Genomic DNA, 18,540 nt, shown 5'->3' on the forward strand with positions numbered 1-18,540 from the left:
GATTATCTCTTGAGAGGACACACCTCCTTCTGTTTTATATTCAATTTCTCAATCATTTAATATGGTTCGTTTCTTTTTTGCATTGCATCTGATTTTCAAGTTATTTACTTTGTATTTTTAAGTCAGTTTCGACGATTAATTTAGACATCTCACGTGCCAGGGTTTCGTTCAACGTCGCGATGGGTTCATAATGTCATAGGGCCTGTTCTTTTTAGCTGCGCTGCTACACTAGTGCAATTAGTTAGAGTGAAAGAAAGTATATTTATCTCTTTCCAACTTATTGCACTAGTGCAGCAGTGCAGCTAAAAAGAACAGACCCATTGATACCACCTGCGAAAATAATTATAATAATAATTAATCTGCTCTAATCACATTAATCCTTCTATCTTTTTAAGACTCTACAAGAAATCATAATCGTGATTCCGATTTAAAATTTTAATGCGCAGCTCGTTTAAAGTAATTATTCTTTTATTATTTGACATAAGAATGTGTGTGTGTGCGTGTGTGTGTGTGTGCGTGTGTGTGTGTGTGCGCGCGCGCGCGCGCGCGCGTGTGTGTGTGTGTGTGTGTGTGTGAGAAAAGAGATTTCTCGAAAGATTCATAATTTATATCGTGGGAACAAATATGTATAATATTTGCACAGTATTCGTTTATTCATCCTGATTTTCTTATCTTTTGTCTTCATAACACTTCCACCCGCTTCGCGAATGACCACTATTCCTGCCGTGACATCCCAGGTTTGGAGATCTTGGATATAATTTATCTGGATATAATCCATTGTACCCCGTGCTACGTATGCCATGCTCAGTGAAATGCTTCTGGTTCTAAATTTGATATAAAAAATTACATATTTTTTACTACAAAAAATAATCCTCCTTAATTTAATGTCGCGCTTTATGCATTATACAGCAAATAATTTGCAAACGAGTATATTTATATATTGCAACATCATTGCGTTCACTAAACATTGCAAATTATGTGAATGTAAATTTGACATGAATTTTAACATTTATGAAAGATATAGAGAAAACAAATTGATATATCGAGATCCAAAAAATATTGTTTTAATGCGAAATATATTTGGAGATAATATATTTTTGAGGAAGGGATAAACACATTATCGTTATAAATCTACATAATTGTATATATATCTACATCATTGCATATATTATTTTATTAATGCTTTCGCTTTCGTAATTAAGGCATACATCTTGCCGAGAAAATTGTCTTTTTTGTCAATATTGCATAATTTTTAGCTCGATTAACTGCAGCGCATCCTTCAGTTCTGCAAAAAGAATCAATAGAAGCAATAAAAATGATGTTTTTTTGTAAGCATATCAAATATTTCTTTAATAATCTGTTTCAGTTATTATAGTTCTTCCGCTCGAATAAATTATCGATGTGACTAACACATGCAGCAATTTAAAGGTCTATAATTTTTCTAGTTATCAAATCAAAGTCTACATTTAAGAGATTTAGTTTTTTTTACAAAACCTAAGAATATGCGTGATGAAAATACAAAAAAAATTGTTCAAAAAAATTCTATATCGAAAGTGATTATGAAGTAAAAAAGATGTAGCAAGAGCAAATTTACATTGTTTCTCGTGTGATTGCTGCGATAATTGCAACATTTTGATATTCTTTAGAAATGCACGCAGTAACAAAAAAAGGAGTGAGTAATCAAATATTTTTTTAATATAGAAAAATTATAGATCTGTAAATTGCTGTATGTGTTAATCACATCGATAATTTATTCGAGGGGAAGAACTATAATAATCTGTTTCAGTTATTATAGCTCTTCCCCTCGAATAAATTATCGATGTGATTAATACATACAGCAATTTACAGATCTATAATTTTTCTAGTTGTTATCAAATATGGCAAAACTGCCTATTTTATATTTCCTTTCCTTAATATTTGAATCTCTATTGAATCTCTATTGTTATTTTTTTCTCATATGCTTGGTCACCTTTTGATCGATGCTCTTTGTTGAATAAATTTTAAATCTTATGATTGAAATAAAATCAAGCTTCTTAAATAATTTTAATTGTTTGTGATTTTTAAAATTAAAATTATAATTATAATTATATTTCTTACACTGGATGATTAATAATTTATACTTGAACAGATTAAAAAGAACAACATTTAGACTAATAGTTTTGAAAAAAAATCAAGATACTTAAAGATTGAAAAACAATTATGGAAAAGAACTTCAAAAGCCCTAATTTTCAATTTTGTGTATTAAATATTTCTTTTTTTAACCATTATCTGAAATTAAATTTATTTTAGATAGTTTACGAGATGTTTAGAAAATTATTTAAAAAAAAAGAAAAGAATTCTTAATACATATCTTAGTCATTTTTAAATCACTCACTCCATCACAGATGATCGCTTCCGTTTACTATTAATTATTACCAGTAACATTGGCTGTGCGAATCTGTTTTCCATTTAGAAACGCGCTCCCGCCTTTACTGCGCTATAAAACTTCGAAATTATAGGGTTGTAAGGGCTTAGGATAAGCTCTTGCGAATCGTTAGACCTACGAATGTGCAGATCTGTGGGAACGTGTGTATGAAATTGGTGGTTCCGTCGATCGGATCGACGAACCAGGTTGGCGTCAATTCCGTCAATTCCGGCTTCTCTTTATACATCGCAGCTACTGTTTCTTCCGCGGTAATTCTGAAATGCAAGATATTTTAATCATCAATACAGTAAGACTTTAATATAACATTGAATAATTACATAATTATTACATTAGATTGGATTACGTTAGAGTGAAGCTTGATTATGTAATGATGTTGTAGCATTCACTTGTGATCAGGAAATTCCTCGGATAAACTCTCAATAAACATTTTCTCAACTTTCTGATCAATATCAATTACGAAATTCCAGAATTCTTCTTTCTTATATACAACCTTTTCAGAGTCGGAAGTACACTTGATCATCTATATAGATAATATGATTAATAAATCGAAGCAGAATAATGAGAAATATCAATCGAATCGATAAATTAAAGAGATTGCGATAATATAAGTTTTTATTTCACCTACAATTTCACGAGATAAAAAGAGCGAAATTTTAGCTCGATATTTTATTATTACATTTTTTTTTAATTAAAAAATTTGTGCGAGGCGAATTAAATATTTATTGCGCTCGTAAAATTTCTAAAGTCGATTAAAGAAGATTTTCTTACATGCAAGAATTATTATTCAAGTGTAAGATTTTAATTTTCAAAAATTCTCGATCCCTTACAACGTTTTATTCTTTAATTTTATCGACAAAATGCTCGTCGATTTATTGATTTACCTTATCAGCTCACAGCGTGAGTTCTTTCGCGAACTCGTAGCACTTTGTGATATCCAGGTTGTTCGACATGATAGTTGACATTGAAAGATTCGTCGATATGACTGATCGATTCGCAACGTAAAATTCATGTCTAATACTATCCGTTATCTCTCTAAGTAATGTGTAATAGCGACAATGTAGTAATAATATAAAATAACGGCAGTATAGTAATAATAAGCAAATTTTCAACATACGAAAGAATTCATATACGTGCTTCTTGCGCAAATTGCTTCCTTGCTTTTGCACCAACTATCATAGAACAAATATTTTGAGGTTCATGAAACATTCTCTGAAAGCCCTTGAAATTTGTTGGATTACAGAAAGAGAAGAGGACGTACGACTTCTATTTTTTCTTTATCGAGACATTATACTATATATTTATATATTGTATATTTATGCGTATAAATACAAGGAAAGCATCAAAAATACCTTCACTTATAGATTCAGTATTTTTAGATCGAATACATCGTGTCTGAGATATTGCGTTATGACTTCAGTAGAAAGAATTAGTTATTAGCGAACGGAAAATGAACAAAATTCTGTTATATTCTGTTTATTTTAGACTGTATTCTAATGGGTGAGATAACACTAATCATTATGAACTCGTCACAAAATTCTATATATTATACTAAATTGCTAACAAATGACGTTACAACTGAAGCAAGGACAGCGATTCACAATTAGATGGGATACATACACACACATATTTATAATGTAAAAATGACATGTTGCATCGGGCTCGAAAATATCTAAACTAGAAGACATTTTCTACATTTAAACAAAAAAACATATATTAAATAAGTATACTTTTTTATTCCGGGCTTAATCGATTTATAATTTGTTTGTCTAATATAATTATTAATATTATAATATTAAAATATTATAATTATATTGTAATATATATAATTTAATTTTTATTAATATTATAATTACTACACACACGCACCTACACCACACATATTTCACTGTTATAATATATTTTATGTAATAATCCAAATATATGTTTAAATAATTTCAAATAATATTAAACATTCTCGTGTGAATATCGTTATTCAAGTTTTACTTTTAATAAATGTAATAACATTTATTTCATTGTCTGCAACAACAGATTTCTTTGATGGGTTTTGATGTCTGCGTGTTTTATTAATTTTACGAGTTCTTTCGCTAGCCTACAATTACCAACAGCTATAAGTTTCGGTGACATAACGTTGAACTCTCCACCTAAAGGAAGAAGAAAATGTTTTCTCATACTTGATTTGATTTTATATTGGAACGATAATCGGGAAAAGATACACATGTATGCTATAATATATAGGATATACCATTTGTATTGATCACCATGCCGCCAGCCTCCCTAATGATAAGAACACCCGCAGCTACGTCCCATGGCATCAGATTGTCAGAGTGATAACCCTCGACAGCTCCCATAGCTACGTGACACAATGTTAACGCTGCCGAACCCATGGTTCTTATTCCATGTGCTATCGAGACGAAAGCTTCCAATCTTCCCAGGATAATATCGCGAATGTCCTCGATAGTCGCGTACGAAGCCTCCAAACATAGCAAAGAATGTTCGAGCTCTGAAAAAATCGAAATATGTTGTTTAAAATGTACATCAAATCGTCTCAAAAATATATAGCAAATTATCTTAGATAAAAAAAGTAGATACGTTACGTGTGCACGTACACGTGTTAAATTACTTAACCGGTAATACAAGCTTTAGATTATTTCCGAGACTCGCGAAACGATGAGAAAAAATCGAGAATAAAAAAAAAATTCTTCACCTTCCACGTTCGAGCTCTTGATCGGTTTTCCATTGAGAAACGCTCCGTGGCCTCGTCTGGCGGTGAACAATTGCTCTAAAATGGGATTGTAGACTATTCCAATCTCCAGTTCCTTATTCACCGCTAATGCTATTGATATGCAGGTGTGTGGAAAAGAATGTACGAAGTTCGTTGTTCCGTCAATCGGATCGATGAGCCACGTGGGCACGTTCGTAAGCTCCGGCAGAAAATTGGAATGTGACACTGTTTCTTCGCCGATAAATCTGTCACAAATTTTTTGGAAAAAAATATATATATATAAAATTTTTATGGAAAAAACATCCTTTAAAATTTTCTTATTTACTTTATGATGTATATTAATTAATTTTTATATAATTTATTTTTTAAATTGATAATTACTTATGCGTTGGAAATCTTCTTGCCAGATTGTCGATTAAAATCGCTTCGATTTTTTTTGTCATATTGTGTCACCAGATCCCAATCACCAGCTTTCGTTTCAACCTTTTTAGATCCTTGAAAGGCATCACGGATCACCTGAATAATATTATATATGCGTGTGTTAATGTAATGTTTGATATTTTGCAAAAATGGTAAATAAAATAAACTAATATATGTATGTGTCTATTTCAGATAATTCATTAATGATTATAATTTGACTGATCTAAGAAGCATCGAGGACATCTGATAATTTCATTGCATGCAATTTGCAGTATAACGGATTTCAATTTCAGTGAAATTACATTAATGTAAATGCTCTCTCATTTTATGATTGATAATTTTTCCAAATATATATTGTATTTAATTCAATTATGACAAATGTATAGTCAAGCCATTAAAAATGAATTGTTACTAATTAATTATATATATTTAATGTAATGTTCAACGTTGGCAATTTTCATTTGCTGTTTACGAATCGTGTTAAATTTACATTAATATAAATGCATATTTTAATCCTTAAAATATCAATAGATTTTTTTCATTATTTTGCTCTATATCAAATAGTAAAGCTTTTGCAACAGATAAACAATTATCGATTAAACAAACAGATATATTAGTTTGAACGATGTCAAAGTCAATGCATTGGATTAGATGACAGTAGTGTGCGTATGTTATATATACCTTTCCAGATTCTATGGTAAGATCCAAGACGAAATCGTAACAATAATCGAGTTCCTCTCGGGTAGTCATCTTCACGATTCTTTCCGAATCCCGCTTCTCTCAACGAGTACGCAAATAACGAACCGCGAAACGTATCGCTCCAGTTAAAGTACCGTCTGATTTGGCGGAGTGTCGTTCTTATGATATGATCGTCACCCCCCACTATGAGTTTGCATCCACTCAACTTAATAGGAATATTGGATACTCTTGGGTTTTTTTCCATGCCCTCTGTAACGTGTCATATTGGCAAGGAGTCGAAGTCTCGTATATCTTTGTCACGGCAGCTTATCCTAGTGATATTACTGATGCATTACTTTATATACTTTAAATTAAGACACAATTTTTGTACAAAGGAGCTTCCTGTTTTCTCAATTGTAGAAAAACATTGCATAACATTTTGAAATTATTCAGTTGCATCGATAACATCTCTTTTTCTAAACTTTTCACGCTACACTGCATTTGAATGTCAAATTCATCCTATCGCAAAAATCAATCGATAGGATGATGTGGATAGGTAGATAATTTTTTTAAATATCTATTACATTACATTGATACGGACATAATACAGCGAGGAAGGTCGATCTGGTGATCGCAATGTCGGAGCAAGTACGCTTTGATTAAGTTGTAGGACAAATATATTTGATTAAATGTCCGGAAATATCTTAAAAAAAAGAAATAATTCACCTCAAAATTAAAAACGACACGTTATAATAACATTTTTACAAATTAAAAATATTTTATGATTGTACATAGTCAAATCTTTATATATCTACTAAAAATAATGACAAATACTTTAATATCGAGTTTTAAACGACTAAAATTTAGTATGTTTCTGCATTATTATTGCAGTGGCGAGGAGAATAAAAAGAAGAAAATTATAACGCGCGAATTAAGAAATCTTGAGGAGAGAAAAAAATTATTTTAAAAATCCTAAAAAATATGTTTTCAAGAGACTTTATGAAAGACCTTCAATATTTTTGTATTGTCGTAAGCTTGTTGCTCAAACTATAGCAGCATATATAGACAAAGCATTAAAGAATATTAACTGCTCCCTGTTAGTCATTGTCTCCCACGATAACCGAAGTACCGGTGGAACATGCCCCAAGAACGTGACATCGCTCGCTCGACGACGTGAACGAGACCTGAATGCCTAAATGTGCACGCTTAATATGATTGCAATAAAAAAGCATATCTTAGAACTTGTGCATCCGAATCTTTTGTACGTTTTTCTTGCATCTGTTCACGTGCTTTTCAGTGCATCTTTTATCAGCGCGACGAAATTGTCTCGCTGATTGTCACCCATTGTCATTCCTAGAAATGATCGTTATCATTGTATCGCCGGATATTGTCCTCATAACGCGCATAAATACATATTAGTTCTTATCGTTTTTGCAAGTTTCTACTAGTTTACATAGGCACTAAACTAATTTGTAAAAACATAATAATAATTATTATTATTGTTCCAGGAATTATTTTTAATTTTTTTTTATCAACATTATTTTTTTATATTTTTTTATTATTTTTGTATCTTTATATATTTTATCACATATTTAAACTTGGAATATATTACAATATATAATGTTAAAATTGTATGTGAATCGATTAACTGAAATTTACATCCACACACAATTTTCAATTAACTTTACATCCACACACAATTTTCAATTAACTTTAAAACGTTATGATACTTACGTCATAAAAATTTAAATTTTCTTTTTTTACAGAATCAAGGTCCAGTCGGACAGATACCTAGTTCTCAACAGGGTCCTGGAGGACCAATGGTTCCCGGTCAAATGGGCCCGAATGGACCACAAAGCGGATCGCACATGATGCAAGGTGGTCCGAATCAAATAGGTTCTAATGGACCTGGACAGATGGGTCCTGGCGGACCTGGACAAATGGGGCCTGGTGGACCTGGTCAGATGGGTCCTGCAGGTCCTGGACAGATGAGACCAGGTGGTCCCGGGCAGATGGGTCCAGGAGATCCTGGGCAAATGGGTCCATCTCACATGGTGCAAGGCGGAGGCCCTCCCAGCGGTCCTCACATGGGACAGGGTGGGCCAGGACAAATGGGTCCAGGTAGTGGACCTGTTCCAGGCCCTCAGATGAGCACCGGAGGCCCCCAGAGTTCGCAAATGGTTTCTGGAGGACCTGGACCCGGACATATGGGCGGACCTCCAGGTCATATGAACGCAAGCGGCCCACCAGGTTCAGGCCATATGACTACCAGCGGTCCACCCGGACCGGGACATATGAGCGGCACAGGACCTCCAGGACATATGAATGCCAGCGGACCGCCTGGATCAGGGCATATGAACGCAAGTGGTCCCTCTGGACCAGGTCATATGAACACTAGTGGACCTCCTGGATCGGGTGGTCACATGAATGCCGGTCCTCCGATCCCAAGTCACATGAACACGAGCGGTCCACCAGTATCCACGCATATGAATACAAGCGGTCCAGGAAGTCACATGGGCCCAGGTGCTCCTGGCCAGATGTCCGCAAGTGGTTCCGCAGGACACAATATAGGTCCAGGTGGTCCAAATCAAATGGGTCCAAACCAGATGATACCTATCAGTCAAGCGCAAATGGGACCTAACGGACCAATGGGTCCCGTAGGACCAGGATCAACAGGACAAATTGGGCCAAATGGACCTGGACAAATGGGTCATAATGGACCGTCGCAGATGGGTCCGAACGGACTTACGCAAATGGGCATGGGCGGACCACCCGGACAGATGAGTATGAATGCACCAGGCGGACAGATGGGACCAGGTGCGCCAAGTAATCAAATGGGACCTGGCGGTCCTGGAGGACAAATGGGACCAGGAAGTGGTCCTGGTGGACAGATGGGACCAGGAAGTAGCCCTGGTGGTCAAATGGGACCAGGAGGTCAAATGGGGCCGAATAGTCTCGGTCAGATGGGTCCGGGAAGTAGTCCAGGAAGCGTGCCAATGACAAATAGCGGACCGGTTTCCATGGGTCCGGCGAGTGGGCCAAACGGACCTACCAGCGTAGGTGTAGCTAGTGGACCCGGTGGACAAATAACTTCAAACAGCGGTCCTGGAGGACAAATGGGCACAGCAGGCCCTGGAAGCGGTTCTGGAGGACAGATGGGATTAGGAAACGGTCCTGGTGCGCAAATGAATGCCGGTAGCGGACCAGGCGGCCAAATGACAACCGGAAGTGGTCCTGGAGGACAAATGGGACCAGGCAGTGGACAAATGGGACATGGTGGCAATGTGCCTGGAGGTCAAATGGGACCAGGAGGTGGACCTGGTGGACAGATGGGACCAGGGAGTAGCCCTGGTGGTCAAATGGGACCAGGAGGACAAATTCCATCTGGCGGTCCAGGACAAATGATGCAAGGAGGTCCGGGTGCTCAAATGGGCCCGAATGCTCCGAGCAATCAAATGGGGCCTGGCGGACCGAATAGTCAAATAGGACCATGCGGTCCAAATAATCAAATCAGTCATATAAATGTGAGTGGACAAATGGGTCCTAACGGTCCGACCAATCAGCCTCCTACCACTCAAATAGGTCCCGGCAATCAAAATCAAGGTCAAGTTCTTGGTAGCACGACACCCATAGGTGCTCCAGTAAATCAGATGAGTCAAACTGGAAGTGGACAAATCGGACCTTCTGGGCCTACAGGACCACCTGGACCAGGACAGGAAAATCTGAATGCGCTCCAAAAAGCGATCGATTCTATGGAAGAAAAAGGGCTACAAGAAGACCCACGATATTCTCAATTATTAGCTTTAAGAGCTCGTCAAGGCATAGAGAAACAAGCCTTTAGTTCATCACAATTGCAGCAATTACGGTATGTGAATTATAATTTTAATGTTTGTACATATTTATAAAGATGTTTCTAATAAGTTCACTAAAATAATGAATATAAACAATTATCTTCTTTATGTACATACTGTTCTTAAAATTCGGCATTCTCAATTTTCATTTGCAGAGCTCAAATAATGGCATACAGATTGCTGGCAAGAAATCAGCCAGTACCTCAACAAGTTGCAGTAGCTGCGCAGGGTAAGTTTCTATGAGTAATATAAATTTATGCATTTTGGGTGACTACTCTATCTTTTGTATCGCTTTCTGCCACATGAGTTTATTTTGCTTATTTGAAATAGAATCTTTTTAGTCAATATTTTTTGGTTTCTCTATTTTACATCTGTTTGCTTTTATTTTTATACTGTATGCCTATAAAATTTAAATATATATTAATGTATGTGCTTTGTGTATTTTTCTGTTATCTGTAACATACTAGAAATTCACGTACAATGCTCTCATATCAATATTTTATTTAGCGCTTTTATTTTATTTATTAAGCGCTTTTAAATGCGTGTTGCATTATTAAAGATATTTGCCGCATTGATTTGAATTCTCAATTTTATTATAGAATGTGCAATTATGGAAAGATTACGCTTATCGATAGATTAATGCTTACAACATTTGTAGATTATGTAATGAAAAAAATAAAAAAATAAAAATAAAAGCTGGATGTGATTGTGGTATTTACAAAAGTATAGGGTAGAATGATCCTGATTTAAGACGGATTTGGATAGGTGGTGCTCCTCCTCCTCCAGGGATGGGTCAACGCCCTATAGATCCGTCTCAAGGCCCTGCTACAACAGCTGGGCCACAAATACCAGGTCCGAATGTTATTGGTCCCGCAGGTCCCACTCCTAGACCCGGTTGTCAAACGCCGCAACAACAACAGCAGCAACCTCAGCCTGGCACTAAGACCAACAGAGTGACGAGTGTGGCAAAACCCGTTGGACTAGATCCTTTGTTAATATTGCAAGAACGAGAAAATAGGTATAAAGAACTTGTATAGAGGAACAGTTGTATAAAGGAACACAGTTTATTGTACTATATATTTATCAGTAAAAATAATAATAATAACAATAAACTTTACGCTTGATAAACAGAGTAGCAGCCCGTATATCGCTTAGAATGGAGCAACTTAGTAATCTACCAACAAATATGCCAGAAGATCTTCGTATACAAGCTCAGATTGAACTGCGTATGCTCAGAGTACTGAACTTTCAGAGGCAATTAAGAACAGAGGTATTCATTGTAATCCATTTATAAATTTTTCATTTTATGTACAAAATTGAAAGAAACTGTTTTTATTTATATCCTTTTTAAATTTTCTTTTAATTAAATTCTTTTTTTCAATAATAGATAATAGCATGTACACGAAAAGATACTACCTTGGAAACAGCAGTGAATGTAAAAGCTTATAAACGCACAAAACGGCAAGGATTACGCGAAGCTAGAGCTACTGAGAAATTAGAAAAGCAACAAAAATTGGAAGCAGAACGTAAACGGAGACAAAAACATCAAGTAAGTTTATCTATATTTAATTATATGAAATCTTTGAGATTAATTAACATGATGATATCAATATGATTATCAATACTATTATTAATGAATGAATACATGGTATATTATGTTACGTGTTTATAGGAATTTCTTAGTTCCGTACTGCAACATGGCAAAGATTTCAAAGAATTTCATCGCAATAATGTTGCAAAGTTGGCTAGGCTTAACAAAGCAGTACTCAACTATCATGCAAATGCTGAACGCGAACAGAAGAAAGAACAGGAACGCATCGAGAAGGAGCGTATGCGCCGTCTTATGGCGGAAGATGAAGAGGGATATAGAAAATTGATCGATCAGAAGAAAGACAAACGTTTAGCTTTCTTGCTATCTCAGACAGACGAGTATATCAGCAATCTCACGGAAATGGTTAAGCAGCACAAAATAGAACAAAAGAGGAAACAAGTTGAGGAACAAAAGCGTAAGAAGGTAATAGCGCTTTTTACATTTTTTTAAAAATATAACTATTATTATATAACAGATGAGTTATAATATCAATGAAAATTTATAATAGCAAAAGAAGAAAAAATTACAAGAGAACGGTGAGAATGCTGAAGACGGTAGTGCCAACGATGATGCTCGTGTCGGTGTAATAGATACAGCCACTGGTCGCACATTAACAGGCGATGAAGCACCATTGATGAGTCAATTGTCAGCATTCTTGGAGGCTCATCCTGGATGGGAGCCAATTGAATCAGAAAGTGAAGATGACGAAGAAGACAGCGAGAGCGAAGATAAATCCGACAGTAAGTTTTCATTCTTGAAAAAACTCCTGTCAAAAGTTCAACAGACTTTATTTTTACTAACTTGACTTATGAAATCCGAATTGTAGGCAAGGAAAAATCTACTGGTGATTCTGAAGAAGAAAAAGTAAAAAAGACGATACACAAGGCAAAGGTAGAAGATGACGAATATAAAACAGAGGAACAAACATACTATAGTATTGCTCATACCGTTCACGAAGTGGTTACGGAACAAGCAAGTATTATGGTGAATGGAAAACTAAAAGAATATCAAATCAAGGTATTTTACTCATTTTGATTTTATTCTTGTGATATATTTCCTATTGATTTTTCCTATAAATAAGAGGATTTAATTAATGATTTTAGGGATTAGAATGGTTAGTTTCGCTGTTTAACAACAATTTGAATGGCATTTTGGCAGACGAGATGGGTCTCGGTAAAACTATTCAGACCATTGCTCTAGTAACATATCTTATGGAAAAGAAGAAAGTCAACGGTCCATTCCTCATCATTGTTCCATTATCGTAAGTTTCTTCTATAGCTAAAAATTAATTCTTATAAAAGCTATTTCTGTATCACATGCTTAAAATTTTATTTCTAGGACATTATCAAATTGGGTTCTTGAATTTGAAAAATGGGCACCGAGTGTCGTTGTAGTGTCGTATAAAGGTTCTCCAGCTGGCAGAAGAGCTATACAATCTCAAATGCGAGCCACAAAATTTAACGTTTTATTAACAACTTATGAATATGTTATAAAAGATAAGGGTGTATTAGCGAAATTACAATGGAAATATATGATCATCGACGAAGGACATAGAATGAAGAATCATCATTGTAAGCTTACCCAAGTTCTAAATACGCATTACTTGGCCCCTCATCGACTATTGTTAACCGGTACACCATTGCAAAACAAATTGCCAGAACTGTGGGCTCTTTTGAATTTCTTGTTGCCTTCGATCTTCAAATCCTGCAGTACGTTTGAACAGTGGTTCAATGCTCCTTTCGCAACTACGGGCGAAAAGGCAAGTATTTGTATATTCGTAAATATATTCAATGTTTTTATAATGTATTTTAATTTAATATTGCTACTTATTATATTGTTACACAGGTGGAACTCAATGAAGAAGAAACTATTTTGATTATTCGTCGTCTACACAAAGTTTTGCGACCCTTCTTGCTGAGACGATTGAAGAAAGAGGTGGAGTCGCAATTACCCGATAAAGTGGAGTACATTATCAAATGCGACATGTCTGGCCTACAAAAAGTTCTTTACAAGTATGTTAATTTAGATTGTTTATGTGCTTATGAATATTATGAAATTTGTGTGTAAACATAATATACAAACGAAAACTCTTTCTGTACTATAGACACATGCAGAGTAAAGGTGTACTGTTAACTGACGGATCGGAAAAGGGAAAGCAAGGAAAGGGAGGTGCCAAGGCCCTTATGAATACAATCGTACAGCTGAGGAAATTATGCAATCATCCATTTATGTTTCAAGCTATAGAAGAGAAATATTGCGAACATGTAGGCACACCAGGTTCTAATGTTATTACTGGGTAATTATTATCTGGATTATTTAATGAAGAACTTATAAAATATTTATTAGATTTTTTAATATTTAATATTTTTATTTATTTTATATTTTTTAAATATTTACTCGATTTTTTTTATTTGTCATTAGTCCGGACTTATTTCGTGCGTCTGGAAAGTTTGAACTTCTCGATCGAATTCTTCCCAAGTTAAAAGCTACCAATCACAGAGTATTACTGTTTTGTCAAATGACTCAATTAATGACAATTATGGAAGATTATCTGAGTTGGCGTGGATTTATGTATCTGCGATTGGACGGCACAACAAAAGCAGAGGACAGAGGAGATCTGTTAAAGAAATTCAATGATCCCGGATCGGAATATTTTCTTTTCCTATTATCCACACGCGCAGGTGGTCTCGGTTTGAATCTTCAAGCTGCTGATACAGTTATTATCTTTGATTCTGATTGGAATCCTCATCAGGTACGTGATATTAATGTGTAAAATATAATATCAATTAACTCAATATGATATTTAAAACTAATGTAATGTTCATTGTATTAAAAATAAAATAATGATCATTTGCAGGATTTGCAAGCTCAAGACAGAGCACATAGAATTGGACAGAAGAATGAAGTACGCGTACTTCGATTAATGACCGTCAATTCTGTCGAAGAGCGAATATTAGCAGCGGCCAGATATAAGTTAAACATGGACGAGAAAGTTATTCAAGCCGGTATGTTCGATCAGAAGTCTACCGGCTCGGAGCGACAGCAGTTTCTTCAGAGTATTTTACATCAAGATGACGCTGATGATGAAGAAGAAAACGAAGTGCCCGATGATGAAACAGTGAATCAAATGATCGCTAGGACAGAAGGCGAATTCGAGATATTCCAAAAACTAGATCTGGAACGACGACGCGAGGAGGCCAAATTGGGTGCAAATCGCAAATCACGGTTGCTGGAAGAAGCTGAGCTGCCTGATTGGCTAGTAAAAGACGACGATGAGGTGGAAAGATGGACCTACGAAGAGGATGAAGATAGATTCCTCGGAAGAGGTTCGAGACAACGTAAAGAAGTTGATTATACAGATAGTTTAACTGAGAAAGAATGGTTGAAGGCGATTGATGATGATGGCGCCGAATACGAAGAAGAAGAGGAAGACGACAAGAAGAAGAAAAAGACACGAAAACGAAAGAAGAAGGGTGAAGAGGATGACGAACCTATGCCGAAAAAACGAAGAGGAGGCAGTTCTTTAGTGGATCCTAAGATGAAACGAGCTATGAAGAAATTAATAACAGTAGTCGTTAATTATACGGATAGCAGTGACGGTCGATTATTGAGCGAACCTTTTATGAAATTACCCTCTCGAAGAGAATTACCAGATTATTACGAAATCATTAAGAAACCTTTGACTATTAATAAACTATTACAGAAAATCGAGGAAGGCAAAGTAAGTATAATTTTCATATTACACATATTCGTTTTTATATATTTGCGTTAAATGCACATACTTCATTTGATAAATTTATTTTTAGTATGCTGATTTAGACGAGCTTGAAAAGGATTTCATGCAACTTTGTAAGAATGCTCAAATTTATAATGAAGAAGCATCCTTAATTCACGAAGATTCGATAGTATTGCAATCCGTTTTTACAAATGCGCGTCAGCGTCTTGAAGAGGAGGGTAATAATTCCGACGGAGATGATAAGGGTATAAATATATTATATTTGCTTGTTATCGTATAATCGTTCAACAAGAGCTAAAATGTAAATGTCTATAAGGTGCTATTCCTTTTTCTTTAATCTTTTTCTTTCTACACAGATGGTGAAGAAGGTTCCGACGCAGATTCTAGTGTAAGAATGAAAATTAAACTGAAGGGAAGAAAAAACGAAGGAAGAGGTGGTCGTAGAAAGAGAGTTACTAAGAAGTATATATCCGACGATGATGATGACGCAGATGATAATTAAAGGATATAGCTTTTTAAATTAAGACGACAAGAAATATATAAATAAAGTAGTTTAAGTATTTACTTGGAATTATATATTTAAAATTACATTATATGTTAACATAACAAAATTAGAGTACAACTACAAGGAATGTGACCTATAGCAGAAGAAAGTACTTCTACTAGCCGGGTATAACACGGTACTATGTGCGCTATACCATTGTAAACTTTTAATTAGTAAACTCGTATGGATAAGATTTAACGATATTATCATAAATCTATACATGTATTGAGATCTGGATACACAAACATAAACTGTATTACTTTATATGAATTTGCATGTAGCATGCAAGCTACGGCACTGTTGTACAGAAAAGAGACTAGCTATTTAAGATTTATTTTAAACATTCTTGTTTAGATCTCTTTGAAGCGATATATGAAATTGAACGGAGCGTTATATTTGATTGATAAAGTTTGCTTTGAATTTTAATTCTTTATCTCAATATTGGGACTAGCGTATTGATTTAAATACATTATTCTCTGTGTATTCGCAATAAACTATATTAAATTTTTATAAGTGATCGGAGATATACAGCATAAGGAGAAAATCCTCAAGTTGCTAAAAAAATATAGTATCATATAATACTACATTTTGCGAATATTTGCAATGTAGTTTGAATTGTGTAGGGATATATTGAAATATTATTGGGTATATTGAAATATTATTCCATTATTATTAATAATTGGCCAATTATATATGAGAATTGACATTAACATTGATTATTATTATTACCGCAGTCTAGATTTTGATCTTTTAAAGATTTATATATAAATGAGTCATACAAGATATGCCAAAGACCTGTAATATTAATGGCAAATTTTTTGTTTTCAAACAAAAATCTAATTAATTGTTTTCAAACAAAAATCTAATTAATAAATTTTAAATACGTTTCATTTAAAAGTTATAATAGTTTTTACATCTCAATATATTAGAATTTTTGTTTTTAAACGAGAAGAGTCGCAGTCTTTTTATTAAAAGAAAATCAAACTCGGGTAATTTTTTTACAAAATTTTACATTTCTTTAATTAAACACTGCGGGGAACAAATTTATTGTAATATATGCTAATTACATGAGCGAGTACTTTTATCATATTATTCAGGCAAATAATACTGATGAGAAATTTTCACAAGCAACTTGATTTGACACCTGTCGAAGTTTTATCCGGATAAACAACTATTATATCGAGTTATCCGGAAGTGATAAGAATGATCAAGAATTATAATGGCCGTGACGGTGATTCTATACAATTCTCATATAATGATCATTTAAAATATTGTACTTTAATTACAAGTGATCATGCTTCAAATATACGATATATTCGTCATTGGTGGATATATTACAACTACAACACATTATAAGAATGATTTATCGATATATCATGATATATTTATATTAGAATTTCAATTTTTTGATTTTTTACATATTAAATATTAAATATAGTTATTGCACATGTATAACGTTTTGGTACATGTATAACGAATTTATTATTTCCGTCAGATTTATAGAGCGTGTGATAACAGAAAATGTAATTTCGTGTGCGCAAATGTAATATAATCGAAAGTATTCATAAATAAATTACAACATACTAAACCAACTGCGTCAAGTATAAATACGTAAGATAATGTGATACAGAATTACATAAAAGAAAAAGCGAACAAAATCTTGGAAGTGTCATTTTGAGATTTTTATTATAATTTCCTTGAATAAAATTTTCTCAAAATAATATTCTTTATATAAATTTGATATTAAACACTTGATTCGATCGATTTAATGATCAATTATTCTTTCATTTTCAATCTTTACATTCCAGTCCAAGTAAGATGACTACTCACATCACAATATTTATTTATTGAAAACAAGAATATGTAGATATTACATAAATAAAAAAAATTTATAACAATAGTATGGAATAAATAAAATTTTGAAGCCAGAATAATTTTATTTAATATAAAAAATGGCATTGCAAAAAAAAAAACAGTACACAATATTTCCGAATGTGATATCGTTGAGGATAAATTCTGGTTTTCTATAGGGGAGGCAATTTATTTCTAATAAAGCCATAAAAAAATTGCTATCAATATATGCGAAGATATCTTGACTTATTATTAAATTAATCTCCTTCAATTTTCAGACACTTTTAATTTAAATATCTCGATAACTAAATCATGAAATTTTTTTTCTTTTTCTTCTAAATTCGTTTATATCTTTGAAACTCGGTTTGCAACAAAGCTTTTTTATTGTCATTTATAATTCCAAAGGCATGATTATTTGTTATTCTTGGTAGCAAAAACTCAATTATAGAGTTCTCTTATAATTTCTTTATGAAACTTATATGATTTCATTATAAAATAAAAATATTTAACATAGCTTCTTTTTGAGCGCTCTGTATTATGCGCATTTAACATCACGTTCCGCTTAAATATACAGTCTCGCAATTTAATTAAACGTCAGTCGCGTCATATGAGTAGGCAATACCGGCGCCTTTTTCTCTACATAGAGGAAGCAACTTATTTTTTTCCATCCACGGGATGATGCCATACATATTGCTGTATCATATCGAATGAGCTCCGCGTAA

General features: G+C 34.0%; 1 protein-coding gene and 2 pseudogenes across 3 annotated transcripts in view; 1 reads left to right on the forward strand and 2 right to left on the reverse strand.

Moving 5' to 3' along the window:
* Nucleotides 1-17,731, forward strand: part of Brm (ATP-dependent helicase brm) — a 29,197-nt gene extending 11,466 nt beyond the window's left edge. The window contains exons 3-18 of one of the 2 annotated variants that reach the window (XM_083098816.1): nt 8,012-10,110; nt 10,252-10,325; nt 10,862-11,114; nt 11,228-11,366; nt 11,484-11,645; nt 11,769-12,110; nt 12,196-12,427; nt 12,514-12,704; nt 12,791-12,948; nt 13,026-13,446; nt 13,533-13,699; nt 13,792-13,983; nt 14,109-14,439; nt 14,545-15,408; nt 15,494-15,668; nt 15,780-17,731. In XM_083098816.1, the coding sequence (XP_082954942.1) occupies nt 8,012-10,110; nt 10,252-10,325; nt 10,862-11,114; nt 11,228-11,366; nt 11,484-11,645; nt 11,769-12,110; nt 12,196-12,427; nt 12,514-12,704; nt 12,791-12,948; nt 13,026-13,446; nt 13,533-13,699; nt 13,792-13,983; nt 14,109-14,439; nt 14,545-15,408; nt 15,494-15,668; nt 15,780-15,925 (5,946 nt within the window). In that variant the 3' untranslated portion in view covers nt 15,926-17,731. The remainder of the gene's footprint in view (nt 1-8,011; nt 10,111-10,251; nt 10,326-10,861; nt 11,115-11,227; nt 11,367-11,483; nt 11,646-11,768; nt 12,111-12,195; nt 12,428-12,513; nt 12,705-12,790; nt 12,949-13,025; nt 13,447-13,532; nt 13,700-13,791; nt 13,984-14,108; nt 14,440-14,544; nt 15,409-15,493; nt 15,669-15,779) is intronic. The other variant, XM_083098817.1, reaches the window with a different exon arrangement.
* LOC145969733 (inositol monophosphatase 2-like) lies at nt 53-3,375 on the reverse strand (annotated as a pseudogene).
* Nucleotides 3,883-6,416, reverse strand: LOC145971295 (uncharacterized; annotated as a pseudogene). Its single transcript, XR_014438839.1, has 5 exons — nt 6,249-6,416; nt 5,529-5,663; nt 5,130-5,392; nt 4,668-4,925; nt 3,883-4,566 (listed from the first exon to the last, which is right to left on the reverse strand). The product of XR_014438839.1 is annotated as an uncharacterized LOC145971295 (transcript).
* Nucleotides 17,732-18,540: the final 809 nt, after the last annotated feature.

This window comes from Camponotus vicinus, unplaced genomic scaffold (assembly GCF_025532165.1).
Source record: "Camponotus vicinus isolate PSW18456_S1 unplaced genomic scaffold, iyCamVici1.0 SCAF_4, whole genome shotgun sequence".
Lineage (NCBI taxonomy): Eukaryota > Metazoa > Arthropoda > Insecta > Hymenoptera > Formicidae > Camponotus > Camponotus vicinus.